At 49.2% G+C, this 18488-nt stretch overlaps 2 protein-coding genes across 2 annotated transcripts in view; one reads left to right on the forward strand and one right to left on the reverse strand.

Moving 5' to 3' along the window:
- The window catches only part of LOC105566649 (probable serine/threonine-protein kinase yakA), a 115952-nt gene that overhangs the window by 15426 nt on the left and 82038 nt on the right, over nucleotides 1–18488 (reverse strand). The window contains exon 6 of the mRNA XM_012020820.1: nucleotides 13769–13838. Within this exon, the coding sequence (XP_011876210.1) occupies nucleotides 13769–13838 (70 nt within the window). The remainder of the gene's footprint in view (nucleotides 1–13768; nucleotides 13839–18488) is intronic.
- The window catches only part of LOC105566647, a 131820-nt gene that overhangs the window by 9463 nt on the left and 103869 nt on the right, over nucleotides 1–18488 (forward strand). The gene's annotated exons all lie outside the window — the stretch shown is intronic.

Raw genomic sequence — 18488 nt, forward strand, 5'->3', positions numbered from 1 at the left:
ACAAGTATTTTTCTCAGCGTGATTCCTCAAGGTCCATCATTTTGCGAAGTTAAACAGTCAAAACTCCGGGACCCCCTCCCCCCGCGTCGTGCGAACTTTCCGAACTTTTGGACTTCAAGGCCGTCGCAATACGTTCTCCTTAACTCGCATTATGGAATCCCGGACATCGGGGAGAGCGCAACAGGACCTTACGTATCGCATTTTTCTTCTCGCCCGTTTCCTTCGCCTCTTTCTCCAGGGGTCTCGCTCGCGGTTACGAGCGAGACGCGGCGAACAGCGCTCTCGAGAAGAAATATCGCCCTTGATATTTTTCTAATGCGCGGGGACTCGACCCTCCTCCTTCATTTTCAGACAACGGTAACGATGCGCGAGGGAGCCGCGGGGATCTCGGCTATCATTTAGCGCGAAATGTACAGTTTATTATCTAAATGGCCGCTAACTCGTTGCGCGGATCGCTCGCAGTCGTGTAAGATTTTTGTAACAGCAGTAAAGTAAATTATCGCGACTCTTCCCACGACTTTCGCCGTGCCGTCGGTTTTTTTTCTCGGATCTCTTTGCTGGATAACGAGACGCGGTTTTCGCGAGATGTCGATAACGCGAACGATCAAAAAACTGTTGGTCCGTGAAGCGGAGTCGCTATATTTTATACGTCATAAATACGCAAACGTTCTGTAGAGATAAATCTTTCTCACTTTGGACATCTTAATCGTCGTCGGTGAACTCCGACGAGGGCATTGTCAGTCTCGCGCTTTATCAATCGCGCGAATTTCTCGATCGACGAGTATATTCGCGTTTGAAACGGCGTGAAATCGACACGAGCGATATTCCTCGCTCGTCGCTCTCGGACTTTGGAACGGCGAGCCGCAACGAAACGGCGGCGGTGGCGACTATCGCAAATTTCTCAAACCTCCATTGACCTAGATTTCGCTCCTTTTTTTCCTCTCGGATTCTGAATGAACGCTTGGTTTGAGTCGGTGGCGATGGCGAGCAACGAGGTGGCGGTAGGAGAGAGAAAGAGAAGGGATATACGTTGGCTAGAGCGAGAACGAGAGCGAGTGCGAGAGCAAGAGAGAGAGAGAGAGAGAGAGAGAGAGAGAGAGAGAGAGAGAAAGAGGAGGGTAGCGGACAGGGGGAAGCCAGGTGAAAATCGATGCAACCGAGAGAGACCTGTGCGTGGGTAACGCGGGAGACCGCGCCTGGAAAATCAATTTTCAGGGTTTTCCAGGACGAAGACCCGTCGGCGGCGACCTAGGAAACGGTCGAGAGCAAGTTCTGACGTTGCTCTCTTTTTCCCACGCCGCCTGCGTTTCGGGTGACGAGGGGGGAGGGGGGGAGTTGAAAGGGGTGAGGAAGAGGGGGCGGGCGAGAGGAAGAGGCGGGTATATCTCAGTGCCACAATTTGCGAACGAGCACGTATTACATCCAGGTGTGCTTAATGATATCCCCGCGCGAAAGTCTCAAGACGTCGGATGCTTTTTTCTTTCTTTCTTTCCCTCCCTCCCTCTCTCTCTCTCTCTCTCTCTCTCTCTCTCTCTCTCTCGTTCTTTCTTGCTCGGGTGTCGTCGCTCGCTTCTCGAGTAATTTCAGCTTTTGTGCTCGCGCAGGGCCGAGGATATTTTTTTAATTAAAACGCGTCGAGGGGTTGGCGCGTTTAAAGCGAATTCGGTCGCTCGCGTGCGACTTTGAAGCGACTTTTTCCTCGTCCGATACGCCGCTACCGTCCGGCTGTTAAAACGAGATAATAGGGAGAAACGTCCTTCCGGGGTGATTCAAGCGGGAGATCTTCAGGCTTTCGCGCCTAGGGCCGCCTGCGTCTCTCGGCAGTAATTCCACCGACGTCTCTGTTATCCGAGACACAGCGGGATACAGTTTCACAAAGGCGCCAAAGGTAAGAAACAGGCGTTCCCTGTATAATCGTCATCCGATAGCCAACATAGTACTTTCCCTTCGGACGCTCTTTTCTCCTGAAACACTCTTCGGATGACCCTAACCTACTGTTCACCTAATGTCGCCTTCATTGCCACTTTTTTATTTCGAAATGAAATCAGTGATCATAAGAAATGGAGTTAAATAACCTTCGTTTATGTGTGGGACGCAAACTTTTTCTAGAATATAATTCAGCGTACAAAATAACACGGCGGGAGATAAAATTCGCTTAACAAAGTTAGCTTCAACAACGATAATAAAGAAAGTCTCATATTTTTAAGAAACGTTCTCCGAGTGAATCGTGTTCAATCACGCTCGAGAGAAAGACGCCCCGTAATACGCTGCGGGAAAATAAGGTTCATACGGCGACCGGACGAAATCTCAGTGTTGCATGCATTCGTCTAGTCACCGAGATGTCTTTTTCGGGTGAAATTTTTGAAAGAAGTAAGGAAAAAGAGACAGAGGGCACTAAATTCTAGGGAGGTAGTGAACGTGTACGGACTGTAAGCTGCTATCGAGCGGATAGGCGTGCGACAACCCCTCTCCCTTCGTCGTACCCCCCTCGGCGGCCCCAGAGTTCCCTTTTTCCTCCTGCTCACCACCCCCTAACCAACCCCTGTCCTCCCTGTTCGCCCTCTGCCGCCACCTCCTCCTCCTCCTCCTCCACCTCTCCCGCCCCTCTTGGACCGAGCAGCAGCGACAGGGTGGTCGGTGGGTGGAAAAGGGTGGAGGCTGAGGCTACACGTTTTCCCACACTCGCCCTTCCCGCTCCCCCGACCCTCCTCTCTCTTCGCCATCCAACGCGGCACCCTTCGCCTATCTCGCCCTTGCTCGACCCAACCCCTCGCCCTCGCGTTCCCTCGCCCTCGTTCCTCTCACCCTCTCTTCGCCTCACTCATACACACACACACACACACACATACACACGCACGCACCCGCACACACGTACAGACATACACACACAACCGCCACTCATTATAGTTACCACTACACTACCGTGTTGCCTCAACCTACACCACCTCCTTCTTCACCACCTCCTTCGTTGCCACCTACGGCAACCGACCGCCAAAGGACGGTCTTGCGTCTAGTGATGGCCCTCGAAGCAATAACCAGCCGCAATTCTCGAGCGAAGTGCGAGTGGCCCGGGTAGAATATCGCGACGTCGCCCTTTGGGTATCATATTAACTCCTTGATGCATTTGCTCCTTATATATAAGGACAATTTCTTTATTTGTAATACTATGTTTTCTAGTATTAGGTATTCCTCTCATCCGAGTAACGATTTTACAGAATGTCAATGCCATCGTTGCTTGCATCCTTCTTCGTATTTAGGCTATCTACATCGATCTGCACATGGTTGATATTATGTCACTGAGCTTACCAATTCTGCACCACCGAGAGAACAGGGTAAAGGGGGTACGAGAGTTTTCACTTTCGCCTAGCAAATTTATGTGATTTCACTTTACGCGCATTAAAGTTTCAGTAGTCCAGGCTGTTTCCGTGTCTGATATCGACAACGTATAATTTTTATTTGGAATATCGGCGCATCAATGGCGTACGTATATTTATCCAAATGAAAGCACGTAAGGTATATTTAAAAAAATGGCACGATAACATGTAAGCTGTTGCGATTGCGTATATATCGACTCTTCCTCAGCCAATATTAAACTTTATCGCGTGCCGCAATTAATTTCAACGCGTTATACCTTCTAATTATTATCTCCCGCGTATTCGTGCCAATAGTCGCGTTCAACCGGTCCGGGTGGTCACGATAATGACTAATAAATCCGCCTATAAATTCTCAATGGACCGCTGCACGTCGGTTTGCTTACGTTTCCTTTCGTTTAGCGGGATTATGTACGGTATATAGCCGATGCGCGCGCGCGGGCACGCTCGGCGGTTTACTCTTCTCTCTTTGCAGTTACGACGATAAATTACCCGAATCGCAGAGAAAGAAAACACGGGAAACGAAGTGTACCCGTGAGTACTCATTCTCCGTACTCGCCTGACCGCATTCCGACAATAATCACTTCATCCACTGTCTGTGCCCCGCGCGACGAATGGAGGACCTTAACTACTTTCCACTTACGATTTAATTTACCGGCGGCGTATCGTTTTATGCCGCCCGCGGCAATTACGCGTCGGGAAGATTTATCATCGCGCCTGGGAAAATTGAAATTACCGAGGCGTCTCGATATATACGCTCGTGCAAGTGGAACGTGACTTATCGATTAGAAACTTCGGCTCTTATCGATTTATCGGTCGTACCCCGAATCGAACGCCGCGCTTTCTTTTCCCTCCGACTTGGAATTCTCTTAATTAACTCGCGATCTGTTAATTACGGCGGCGCGAAAATAAATAACGAAAAAACTTACTTATCGCGGATGTTCGGGGCGGCTTTTGCTCCGACGGGGTAACGCAACGCTTCATCACTAAACTCGTTCACCGAAACTAATAAAAATTGATCCGCGTAGACTATAATTATCTCCCGTGAAATCCGACATTACGCGCCTTAATTCGATCCGACCACATAAACGTATGATATGGAATTGGATTATCGGCGAGATTTCGTTTGTGGCAGGATACGAAGGGGATATTCGCGGAACGTGCTAAAATCTTTCTCATAATACATCTCGCAGCTGAGCCGCGAAAAGCGATATGCGTGAAATATTAAGATTTCGCGGATGTAATTGATATGTAAAATATTAAGAAGGATCGTGCGTGTGACTGACACGAGTGAAAAGTTTCTCCAGTCTGACAACTGTGCACCTCCCCTTTTTATGTTTTACACACGAAGAGTATAACAATCGTTGAAACGATTTTCTCTAAATCCTCCCCCACCCCTCTCCCCGTATTCTCACTGTATTAGGGCAATGAAACGAATTAACGCGGGGGAAAAAAGGTCGAACAAGACATTAGACAAGTTTCATCCGTTATGTGGGTCGTTATTATCTAACGTCCACGTTCCAAAACAACAACAACAACGGGGCGAAAGCGGTTTGTGTTTCCCGTTGTACTTCACGTATAACATCAGCCTTGAGGTTCTCACGTGCGACCATCGGCTCGCATAATCGATTATCGATAGGCGGCGGGGAGGATAATCTCGGTGCGAAAGCTCCGAGCGATGTCATGACCCCTTAAGAACGCTCTTCTCTCTCCGGGAAAAAAGTTTCTCCGATAGAAAACTTCGACCGAGTGCCGTGAACTATCGAACCGGCGCGACGCGACGGCCGCGCGAGTAAAGGATTGCCGCACGTGTATATACACGGCGGTTATAAAATAACCACGCGACAATCTGGGGGATCGGTCGAAAGCGATGAAAAAGTAAAATGTTTTATATTTGCGCGAAAACGCTCCCCTAGAATTGATATGGCCGCGAATTCGACGCGAAACTTTTATTTGGGAACGTCCTTGTGAAAAAGGAATAAAAATACGATTTGAAACCGTATACACGCACCGTTATGCATTGTCCTACCGCTATGATGCGTACGACTCGTGAAACATTGATAACGTTGTCGAGTGGGATATAATTCCGCGTATCTTGCGCTTAAACGCTCACAATTTTCTTTGGATTTATTGCGCACACGTGCCACACAAGTAATTCGCCTCTAGAGATAATTTTCGTAATATATTACGCTCGTGCTTTGTAGATTATAGATTTAATACAATTTTAAAACTGGCAAATTGCAATTAACCATTATTTATCACATTCGTTTCAACGCTTTATTAAATACATATTTGATCCGATGATTCACCGTGTATTACGACGATGTATTTTCTCTGAAAATATAAAACTTTTGCATTATTTCGGGCGTTTCAAAAATATTGCAGGACGTAAAATTATAATCTATGACGAGAGGAGGATATTTTAAAAATTATCCCTTCAAAGAGATATTTTCAGATCTGTATATATATTTATTAGCACCGCGTATCTATGGGAAAAGGACATATTTTCATTTCATCACGGATTTATACGTGTCAGTTTAATTATGGCAGAGTACCAAATAGCACAGCGCAGCGGTACAAAATCATTTCGTCACCTCAGGCCTCCGGGACAAAGACGATCTCGTTCACGGGGAGTGCCTGCGATTTCGCGCAGCTGTCGCGGACGATCCGCGCGCAACCGATATTTCCCTCGGTAACGCCGGCTAGTTACCCTCGTTAGGTCGGTCGCGGCGACGCGGCGCACGGCCAACTCTCCGAGGGTCTCTTACAACAAGTTGGACCTGCTGGGGGTCGAGGTCGCCGTCGAGGGTGGTCGGTCGGTCGGTCGGTCGGTCGGTCGGTCCGGAACCGATGACTGGTGGTGCGCGCTTGTGTACGCCGCGCTGCGTCGTATCGTATCGTATCGCGTCGCGTCGCGTCGCGTCGCGTCGCCCGGCGTCGCGGAGACTCGGCTTGGCACGACCACGAAAAGTTTCGCCGGTCACGTTCAACTTTCGCGCGCCGTTCGAAAAACCTCCTCCTCTCTTTCTCTCCCTCATTCCCTCTTTCACGACACCGCCGACGGCGAACTGGGTCGGCGACCGAGTGCCCCCGAGTGCTGCGCCGTGTCGCGAGCAGCCCCATCGCCGTCTCTCCCGATCGACAACGAGCGCCTTTGGCCGAGAAAAACTTTTTCCACCGCGGACTTTCGAGAGGCAAAACGGAGCCGCGATTCGTCGCGAGACCGCTCGTGTATCGCGCACCTTTCCTCTTCGAAACTGTACACCGACTCGTCGACAAGTGCAACGACGCGACGGAGATTCGCTAAATAATGTATAATTGTCATATAAGCGTAGTTTTATTATAGCGGCAGATTTTCTAATAACAATGAAGGTGATGTCAGTTTCACGAGGTGTTAAATAAAGGCGAGATATTAAAAATGAAGGCGCGAGTGTGTGTTGAAACGGAATTTTTAGAAAAATTTCTATCGCGCTTTGAGAGGAAAAATTACTACTTTAGACAAACGTACTATTTATAGATATATCAATTTTCCTGCAAGTGCATCGTTTTAGATTCTACTTAATTAAATGCATGCACTTACAACCGACGTTAATAATATAACGTTAATCGCATATTAAATTCTATTTATATAGTATTATTGAAACTTTTATGCAATATATTATTTTTAAAATAGCGGCGCGCTCGGGGCGCGCCAACAAACGAGTTTGTCTCGGCAATTCATTTTCTTGTATTCGCCTGGGCTTTCTGCGTCCGCTGCAAATTAAGATAGTTATAATAACGGTCGGATGACGGAGCGCTGCCTCCGATTTTAGCGTGATTTAAATTCCAGCTGCAGAATGCGGTTGACAGGGCTAAATAATAAAGTCGATCAATCAAGTCCAATTTTGGTACCGTCCGAGTAACTTCGCGCGCGAAGTGGGTCATCGACCGAATACACTGCACGTCGCGTGTGCGTTCGACGTCCGTCACCGGCGAAGAAATATTTGCGCGCGATAAAAGCGAAATCTTCCGGAACGCGTCTCGTTCGGTTTTCCATCTGTCGAGTTTTCTCTTTTTTTCGTCTCCTTCTCGCCCCCTCCCCCCCCTCTCTCTCTCTCTCTTTCTCTTCCCTCTTCTTTTTTTCGTAAATCGCGCAGGGATAAACGAACGTGGGGCTCGCGTGGAAAAATCAACAATACGTCGGAAATATTTGCGAAGATGAGATATCCACAAAACTACGCTACGTTGCGCATATTTTGCATCGTGCGAAAAAATCACCGCGTAGATTGGGTCGCACAATCGATTGCGAGAGAAAAAGTCTCTCCTCTTCCGGCGCGCCTTCGGGCGCAATCTTGGATGCCCCAGCCTCGCGCGAGTGTCATGATTCAGCATTGCAGGTTGAACGAGAGAAGCGACGTCTAGAACGTGTACCTTACAATATGCTTGTATACAATATTTCGATATTACAGTCGAAATTATGCGCCTAACAGCTGCCGTGGGTTTTCAGAGGAATAGATGAAATCGTCTCGCACGTTTCCAATGTGCGTTATATCAATACTTACACAGGCGACAGGATTTTCATCAATAGTAGCCCTAACGTCCCCTTTGTTTCAAACAGAGTCGCTCGCCCACTTTCTCCCATAACCATGAGAAAATCATGTGTGACACTTTTTAGTTTAACGCTACAGTTTAAGCAATCTAGGCAAGACCCGAGGCAATCGCGATGTTCGCAAGAATCATCAGCGAAGAAAGTTCCTCGGGATGATAATTGGACGAAGCGTCGGGCGTCGCGATACGTTTGGCAATTTTGCGGAATCGAGTCATCGCCGGCGGCGAGATCTTCGAACCAGTTGCGTTCTTGCCGGGAGAAACTTTTTCCCTCAACATTCCGGGGGATATAAACTGCGCGCGCGGCGAGCGGCGGCGTGAAACTTCCGACCCTTAACCCGTTTTCAGATGTTCCCCGAGTTCGCGGGAGGGAAGTTCGAAACTTTGCCGGAACGTCTTTCGCGGGTTACATTCAATCAAATATGCACGATTCCGGGCGCGAGGACAAAATCTTAATCGGAATCCTTTAAATTTATATGCCCGCGAGGTAGTTACGTCAGCATCTCTAATTCACTTTACAATTCCTAGGTGAATGAAGATGTTATAGATCGCGGAAGAGCAAGTTCCAAGTATATGCATAGAATTCGAGCGTTGTGTATTTTGTTGCCTGTACCGAGGTGCCCGCGAAACGTCTCTGTTTTTAGCCGTAGTTTGCGGAGTTTAGAATTAGACGCGAAATTTCTTTCGACGAAGATCCAAGGAAAGAAGTTATTTTACATTGCAAAGTGGAAAGAGTTGACTCTCAATGATGATAACAAAAGCTTGTTGTTTTTTTTTACTTAGTTTTAGAGCCAACTTCATGTTAAATTAAATTAAAAGTCAAAGTTAATTAGGAGCATGTTTAACGGGCTTCTCAAATTTCCGCCGTCACAAAGCACTCTAAATTTGTCGCAGTGGCTATAATTGAGAGAAAATATGACGGCTCTGAGACATCCTGCATATTACAAATAGATAATATTATGTATCCGCGGATAGGGGCGTTTCGCGATGCGTACGTTATCTGCAGTAACATTGCGGTAACATGATTATAACACATTGTAAAATACAGCACGTTGGTGTTGAACCGGACAAATGCGTGTAACAGATCCGCCTGCATAGAGCGAGCCGAGTGCATTTGAATTTGAATGCCGCGGAACTAGTTTACGCTTAACGTATCATAGCGATGTACTAAGAACACGGACTGATAAAACTTGCGAAAAGGAGGAGCGCGCGAGAGCGGAAATGTGAATGAAGCCATCGAGGAATTTACGAATTAACGAGCGATTCGCAATTACGATTGTATCCGCAAAGTTTGCTGAACCTCATGTCCTAATTATAACTAATTCAACTAAGGCGCCGCTCAACCGGTTCTGACACGGCACTCGACTTCTACGTCGTTAAATGAGCATGCGTCATATAAATTTTAAGGCAACTGCACATAACACACACGCACACACGCACACACACACACACACACACACACACACACGTACCCCCTCCCCCCACACACAGACATACATACACACATGTATATATAAATGTGCTTTTCTCACATGATTACAATTCCTCCAAGAATCTTGCAAGCATTGTACATCCTTGGCGAGTCGTTGTATTACGCACTCGAGCGAGCGTGTGCAAAATTTTATCAGGCGGTATCACAAAAATGATCGAATTGTCGTTACGTTTACACTTCGGAGAAGGAGCTTCCGAGGCGAGAAATCACTGCAAAGATCAACAAGGTGAAACACTTGTCTCACGTACTCCACCACTGCGGCCGCGAGGATTAAGAAAACAGATCGAAATATCGCGAGATCTCCGACGCGCGCGCGAACAAGCGACCGAACTTCCTCCTTACCGATCTAACGGGTGAATCACGGCCCCCGTTAATCGACCCTGCCGGCTCACCCCGAAATTACGGAAAAGAGCCCCGCGTCTCTCTCTTTTTCCCTCGCCCTCTCTTGCTCGCTTTCTCTCTCTCTCTTTCTCTCTCTCTCCCTCCCTCTTTCTCTCTCTCTCTCTACTCTCTCCCTCTCTCTCTTTCTCTCTTGCTCTCTTTCTATCTCTCTCAATACGCGTGTGTGTTTCGCCCCTATCCCCGGTGCGGTCTCTCGACGTTACACCGCGCGCACCACCGGTGCACGACGCGCGATACTCGACTCGCGCGTTGTAATGGTCGATCGCGGCTTCGACCCTCTTCCGAGCCATCGAACGGCCCGAACGCGGTCGGATTTTTCGACGTTTACTGCCTTTAGGCCCCTGGACCATGCGTCCGCACGCCCGCCCGCCACCCGCCAACCCCTCTCATCCCCATGTTCCCCCGGATACTCAAATTGACCCGTCGTGCTCGATCCACCCTCCCTCCCCCGCCTGCCCCTCTTCCGCCATCCGCAGCGAGCACAGTCCCCCCCTTGCTCCCTCTGCCGCCGCCGCCGCCGCCGCCGCCGCCACGGCAGTTGCCACAGCTTCCAACCTTTTTACCCCTGTACCAACCCTGCTTTTTCCCCCGTTCCGCCCAACCGCCCTCCTTGCCTACGCTGCCACCCCCTATCCCCCTTTTTATCCCGCTCTCCCTTGCGCGCTCCACTCATTATAGTTTCTCCCTCCCTCGCCGCGCACTCCCTCCTCCCCTTCATCCATCTCCCCCTCTTCGCCCCCCTTCCTCACGCGGCCTCCACCTCCTCATCCTTCTCCTCCGCCTCCTCGCCCGCCTCAACCACCACCATCCGTTCGCTCGCTGCTGCTCTCCCTTCCACCCTTACACGTCGCCCACCCTCCACCCGGTTCAACGCTCTACCGCAACCCTGGGAAAACCCTGGAAAATCCAGCGGCGTGCACCTAACTTCACCGTGGCGTATATGTGTATGTGGCGCATGTATGTATGCATGCATATATGCTGCACGTGCATGTGCCGGTGACACACGCAAGCAGGGGTTGCGTGTAGCTACCGGGTGTCCCGGAATCATGGCCGCTTTCTTTCCTCAAAGGATTTATGCACCACTCGTAATGGAGCGGGGGCATTTTTTCGACGGACGTGCATAAATATGCCATCTGCATTTTCTCCTTTTACAACCGGAATAAAATTGAGAAAGCTTAATTAATTGCGCGTGAGAACGCGTCGCAATTTTTTTCATCTCTTATCCCCCACATCCTGGCGCAACACACTCGACGGTCGTGGAGGAAAAGTGGTGTCTGTTGAAACTTTTGGCGAAGAAACGCCGCGTCGACACACGATTGCGGAGTTTTTAGATGAAAGAAACGGGACGATTTTTGGAACACCCTGTACGCGACGTTGCGTATGAGCGCGTATACAGGCGCCGCGGGAGGCATGCGTACGTAATGGGCATCGGCCAGGCCGTTAGCGCGAAAATTGTTTATTTAAAGCCCGAGCGGATGCACGCGCGCACGGGGATGGTCGCGCGTGCGCCGCGCGCGCACGCATCGGAAATTGCATACGTAAGAACGGCGGACGTGAACGCGCGTGAATGCGTCGTGCGTCTCTGCGCGAATCGGACGCTCGCGGATTCATCTCGTTCCCGGCATTAACGGGATCGCCGAAGAGGGAAACGAGAAACCTTGCGGGAGACGCGAAATGCTAGGAAAATCGAAACAGAGGAAGCGGGGGAAGAGGGGGGGAGGAGGAGGATACACGGGGAAAGGTCGGGAAAAATCGCGAGGAAACTGCAGACTTTTTCCCGCCGCGGTGGACGACGATAAGGGAAGGAACGGTTTGACAGACGATATCTAACCGCCGCTCAGAGAGGCATAGCTGCTATTAACGTTGAAGGAGAACGAAGTTAATACATACGTTCAGCGGAGAGCTCAACCTCTCCGATCACTCGGATTACAAAGATTACAGCTATAACCGTAGTGTAACTACCTAATGTACCTAGTACTTTCGCCGATCGGACAGTCGGCTTGCTCGCGCAAATAAAGTTGCCACGTTTGTGATTAACAATGCGTTAATAGTACCGCGCCCGCGTTTACTTATGTACGCGTTCCCCGATATATCTTATATTGTCATTACGTTGGTACGGGCAAATATTTGATCGCGATACACTCGGACGAAAGCAAACGCCTACGGCTATTATGGCAGTGTAATAATCGGGCGCGTAAACCTGCAGGTAGCCGTGCGTTTATATTATATATTACGCTACATTACATTAAGCATGTTGTATGCGTACAGCGCGCCCACCGCTGATAAGCGCGCGGACTCGTGCAGGTCCACGTAAATCGCGGGGGCCCCGGCAGCGATACGTCGTGCATGGGGGCGCATTTAATACGCACGTGCTTGCCGTGCGTGCGCTTCGGCAGTTGCGTCCAAGATAGCCGGGGCTATCGTTATTCGTCGCCACCGATCAAGCTGCGCGCGAATCCGAGGGAAGCGGGGAAACCGGCCATTTCGTCACCTTCGATCGTCAGGGACCCTTTAATCGACGAGTCGCAAGCTGCTCGAATCTTTTACGTCAGGCCCCACTCCGACCAGTGTATCGATCACGCTAAGACTTGACGAATTAGCGAATGTTTCAACGTTACGTAAATATCTCTTCCGGCGATTAACACTGCCCTGCTTTTAATAGAAAAATTGCCAAGCCATGCGGGGACCACGATACAAAGGACCCAATTATTTCAGCGTACTCCTGCCGGGAGTGAGCTTTTGCGCGAAATTGATCAAGATTTTTTTTTACAGTATCCGCGCTGTGCCGCATATAAATCATATTAAAATGTATTAATCGACGTTGCAAGCAAGGCAAAAATAAACACATAGCGTATGTACATGGGATATGTGCCGTATTAAAACTGTAGGTTTTACATCCGTGCCGTGGGTGATTTATGCGCGTTGTAACGGCAGCTCTCGCTGTGTGCTCATCGATGCAGGCTTCGCGATTTCAGATCCCGGGTTCCCCGGTGCAGAAAAAAGCGCGAGATGAGGGCTCGCTCGGGTCATGGAGGCTGCTAGGCTCTCAACGGGCTTTTCCCGGATCCGCGAATTTTACCGTGCGCGCCCCAGCGTCGTTTTACTTCGTTTACGAATCCTAGTTTACATTTATCCGCACACGCGGAGTCCTGATTACGCATTAATCAATGCAAAAAGAGTCGGCTCTATTAACTTTGCGTGTTTTACGCTTCGCGTTTTTATTTCCTCGGCCGCGGATGACGAATCGCCCGACTTTTTTTCGGAGCGATGGCCCTGAATGATAATCGCTCCCGGCATTCTCCTCCTGTCTCCCATTTTTCTCGCCGACTCTGATTTTCTCGTTGACTTGATAATTACTCTCCTCGAAGCGCGTCTAAGACGAGGCGCGCGCAAAGCGCACTCGATTTTCCCGGGGCGGGTATAACGTTATGCAATTTTATGCGGAAACTTGGAGAGACGCAAAGACGAGGCTCGCTTGCAAGACTATGATAATGGTGTGGGTTCGTTAGCGCCACGATTGTCGGACACATTGGCGCTCGTTTATACGGATGTTCGGAATTCGAATTGCGAATTCATGCCCTGGTAGTAGTACCTGTCAGTGGCTACAAGACTCTTCCTTTGCTCGCGCTCTCCATTTATTATTATGACTTCGCTGCTCCTTACCGTTTTCGTCACGAAACACTTCCGTTTCCCTTTTCACTGTATTTTTCTATTTACGGTCGCGTTGCTCGATTGGTTTTCTTTCGAAGCGAATTAACGAGGTGTATTCATTAAATTAATCTCAATAAAGTTCGGCCTAAAATATGCCGATTTTGCCAATTAACGTCGTGTAAATTTCGTAATCCTTGACGAGAGATGGGCACGCGAAACGATACAATAAAGATATGTGACGTAACTGTGTGTAAATGTGACTTACAGAAGTGATTTCCAGGTCCAGCGTAGTGATGTCCCTTATAAGCCGCGAACAGTCCGGGGTTGATACCAATCTGTAAAGTAAGACAGACGACGTTAGAATCTTTCGCGGACATTTCCAGACGCCATTTTACAATATGATAAGTAGTCTGAACAAATCGCGAGTACACGATTGCACACGCGTTTGCGCCAGTTGCAGACACGACTGTCTCATTGTCATTTTAATTAGCCACGTTGGTAATGCAAAAACAAACGGATGTTCTCAAGTCTCTCACGTCTCGACGTCGCTGTTATTTGTTCCGCTTTGAAAACGCTTCAAACCCACTCCGCGTCGATCGTCTAGAAATTAATGCTCATGCTTATTTCCAACTTATTTCCGTGTTTAAAAAACTGCGAAATTATTGTCTTTCTTCGACTTTCCGCCGAGTTTTTCCAGAGGGGGGAAAAAGTACGCCCGGAGAGACGAGTCGTTCGTGTCACGCGTTGTTGTCAGCGTAATTAATTTCGCTTTCCGCCGATCGTCAAAGCTAAGTCTAAGACTCTGGAGAAAAACGTTGGCTTTATCGATGTTCCTCTCGTTTGACACGCGATGAATAAAAAAATACACGCGTAAAACGGGAAATGGAAATCGATTGTAAATCCGTACACTGTTAATTAAGGCAGACCGTGGCGTGATTGATTATGTATATAGATGCAATATGATGAAAACTAATGGCAAATTATGTTGATGGCTTGAATTTAATGAAGGCATTTCGATGAATAAAACTCCAGCGACTGTATAGGCATCTCTTTAGAAAGTAATATTTTTAACGCGGTAGAAAATTTGGCGTCCGATCGTAATTACAAATAAAAAGAAGAGGGAAAAAAATGTGTAATAAAATGAAGCATACATTATGGAAATATAGTTTGAATGTGCGCTATATGCATAATGTTTAATTTAGCTCCCGAAAGCTTTCGAAAAAGGTACGCCGGACGAGAAATTGCGTGTATCCATATTATATGCGACGAAATTAATTCCGCCATTACGAGGGCAATACCTGCTTCAATGGAGCGTTTTTAATCTGTGAAATTCCAAGCTACCCCGGCCAAGTTCCGTTTCGCGGACCAACTTTCGTCTAATGCGTTTTCACGGACGCGAAAGATATTTGTTAAACGTAATTGCCAGCTGATAGTCGTAATGCGCGCCTCATCGATAAATAAGAATACCTTCGCATCTCTCGTGGCGCAATTCTGCCTCAAGATCCTCTGTCGTCACCTACTTTCAATACTCTTTCCAATTTTACCCCATTTCCTATGAATATAACTGCGTCAGCAGATTGCATTGGAACAATGAGTACTTTTTCAAAATGAAAAATGAGACAATTGAAACCTTTGAGCGTATCGGACAAAGCGGGGATCTCGTCGTGTTGAAATTAACAAATCTCTTTCGATAATTTTCCGAATACCGAACGAACACGCGCCTCTTTCCAATGATTCCGCGACGGTCCTGATATCGTCATCGAACAAGGATTGCGCGATCGTAATTCCACCTCGCTCGACTTTATTAAATAATATTAGCGGTTACATTAATCCAACCACGCTTAGTTAATTTCCTAAGTAACGGGGCTTTTTCGTTTCGTTCCGTTTTTCGCGCAAACAGAATTAATTAAACTTAATCTCTCGGGCGCGCGCGCGCGCGCGCGACGATACGCCGCGCTTCCGTATGTATCCCGGTGTCTCTAAATCGAGGGTAGAGAAAGGGGCGGAGGAGGGATCGATTTCTTTCCCCGTTTCGCGTACGACTTCACGTGCGCGTTTCTTACTCGCGATTATGCAACGGCGCGGCGGGAGGGAGGCGGAGGAGGACGAGGAGGAGGAGGAGGAGGAGGAGGAGGCGCAGGTGCGGCGTTGGTACCTGTTGCACAACCGCATTATCTTCGCTCCTCGCTCCGCCGGTTAGGTAATTAATAACGACAAAGTCCAAGGATACGTGATGTGCGCGGCCGCGCGAGCACCATTAGGCGCGCATCTCGCGCGTTATTAAACCTCCTCCCACCTCACCTCCTCGCCGATGCACTCCCGCGCGGCCTCTCTCTCTCTCTCTCTTTCTCCCCCGACTTGCAACTGACCTTTTCGCAAGTGCAAGGTGCGCGCGAGGGGGCTGCATCGCCGCCGGGGAATCTCGTGTCGTAACTTATCGACGTTTATCTCGCGCCTAGCCACGGCGACGCGACGCGACGTCCGCCGCCGTCGTTGGTAAATAGAGATTAACATTCACCGCGCAACGGAACGGCCGTATACTCCTCGGGATAATTGCATGACAAAGTGCACGTCCGCGGGACCTGCGCGCGTGCATGCGTGTGTACGTGCGCGCGCGTTCCATTAAGAATCGCGACGCGTCCGCGTGGCACGAGAAAGGATCGGCGGCTGATTAGCTTGAATTCTTCTGTTCTCGCCTCTGTTTAGCGCTGCATTCAAGCCCTCGAGGATGCTATTATGAATCGCGCGCCTTGTGAAACGTCGCGCTTGTTAAGGTAATTGAATGAAGATCGAGACGGACGCGAGGTGTGTTGCGAGAATCTCTCAATTTTTCAGTCGGCGGCTTGGAAGCCGAGGAGAATCCAACGTCTTCGCCGACGGCGTGTACTTTCGAAATATTGTCAATTAGGTGAAATACGTGGCGAAGAAACGTGTGGGCGTGATTCACAAATTTGGCGCTCGCTTCTCTTCTAGCTGCGCCCCGTGTTAAACAGAAATGTCCTTAAAGCGCGGAGTACGCAATGCATGCTTCACGCGCCTATTGAGGAATCCCCGCGTATCTCTGCGATTCGGGTAATGCATTTCTCGATCGCACCTTCGATTCCAATGAGGAAGGGAGGGAGGAAGGGCGAGAGAAAGAGAGAGAGAGAGAGAGGTAGAGGGAGGAAGCTACGACGACGTATATCGCACCGTCAAAATCGCGTTATATTAGTCGCGTACGAGCGAATCCTCCTCCCGCTGCACACCCCAACCTCCCTCCCCTCCCCCCGCCGTGCGTGTACGCGCGTGTATGTTTGCGTGTGTCTCCATCCCCGTTCCCCGCGACTCGCCGTCGACATAAAGTACGTATCGCATTAGCGCGTTAACGCCAATGCGTTAGCCGCTCGGCCGGCGCCGAATGGCGGCCGGGATAAACGAGGATAAAATGACGGGCGGGGGTGGCCACGAGGTGGTGGTTGGACGTGAGGAAGGGTATGGAATTGTCACCGATTGAAAACAACGCGCGTCGCTCACGTAGGAACGGAACGCCGGGCGGAAGAGAGACGGGCAGAATCGAGAGGAGAGACGCGGGGGTGGGCGGGTGGCTGGGTGGGTGGGCAGAGAGACGGACAAGCAGGCGAGGGGGGTTGGCCGCGCTGGGGGTGCACCAGGGGGTGCATTCTATGGGGAGCAGCGAACAGTGTCCCGCTGCGTTCGATTACAACGTCGGGCGTAATAACCGAATTGCCCACGGCCCGTTAAAGCGTTTACACCGCTTGACGGATGATCGACCACGGTGACAACTCGTTTCGGGTAATATATGAATATGGACCGTGGAGCGCGTTAACAGACTCCCCGGATGAAAATGGCCGACGGCGTTCGTGCCTTATTCCGCGATAAATGACGTGCGCGCGCGGGCCTCTTCTCGCCTTACGCCGAGAAAACAACGGCAGCGATCCCGATCGGTCTTCTCCCCTTCACCGGCGACCGGTTTTTAGTGGTCGAATGACCGTCGCGCGTAATCACGCTTTATTGGAAAATCGAGTTAAGCCGAGGATTAGCAAGTTTTAGAATCCGCTCGTCTCGCTGGAGAACGAGCTTGTAACGCGTGAGATGTACAGAGAGTGAGAGAGAGAGAGAGAGTATATACCGCAGAAATTTAATTTTTAATATTTGTATACTAAATTAATCGACAAATTGCGTCAATAATGTGCTCTTAATCATCATAATACTACGTAATTGTGCGCGCTGTCAAAAATATGACAATTTCATTATTATAAAGAGAATCGGGGCTGAATATAAATCAAGCTACGTTGCGGGGATGTTGTGATACGATTAAAATACTGAAATCGTTACGAGCCTCTCGGTTCCGTCATTTAAGTCACCCCAATTTTGATAACGACGGCCGCATATCGGATTATAACAATCACTCGTAATGACCATGATGCTCACCCGTTAAACTGTTTATACCCGTTTACACCGGTATCGGGTGATCGATCAACGCGCGGCGGGTCGTCGCGTTTGTAACGAGAACGTAATTCCCATTCTCTCGCTTGCATTCAATAAAGATCACGCTAACGCGCGGTGACGAAAATGACACGTACGTAGTACAGAATCGCCCGAAATTGTTTTCGGATTTCAGCCGATTGCAATGTCGATTCTTTGTCAGCCAGATTCAGCTGACTGACGGACCACTTGACTTATTTATCAATCCTGACGATACTCTACGTTTCGCGGGAGTAACGCGCGATTCACCTTCGTCCCCCGAAAGAAATATTTCACGCTGTTGAACAATTAATAACTCAGTCGTTGTTGGTTTCGCAAAGTCAACCGAGTTTAACCTCTAATTAGTTTTCGTCTTTCCCTTAGTTTTCTCTTAGTTCTACAAAAAGACGAGGAGTCAATTAAGATTTAAGTTTCCCGACATCGGCGAGACTGGTCCGCGTGGTCGACCAGTTCTCGTTTCTCCCTGCCTCCCTTTCTTCCCCCCCCCCTCTCTCTCTCTC

This window comes from Vollenhovia emeryi, unplaced genomic scaffold (genome assembly GCF_000949405.1).
Source record: "Vollenhovia emeryi isolate VEMERY1.0 unplaced genomic scaffold, V.emery_V1.0 DF939143.1, whole genome shotgun sequence".
Classification (NCBI taxonomy): domain Eukaryota; kingdom Metazoa; phylum Arthropoda; class Insecta; order Hymenoptera; family Formicidae; genus Vollenhovia; species Vollenhovia emeryi.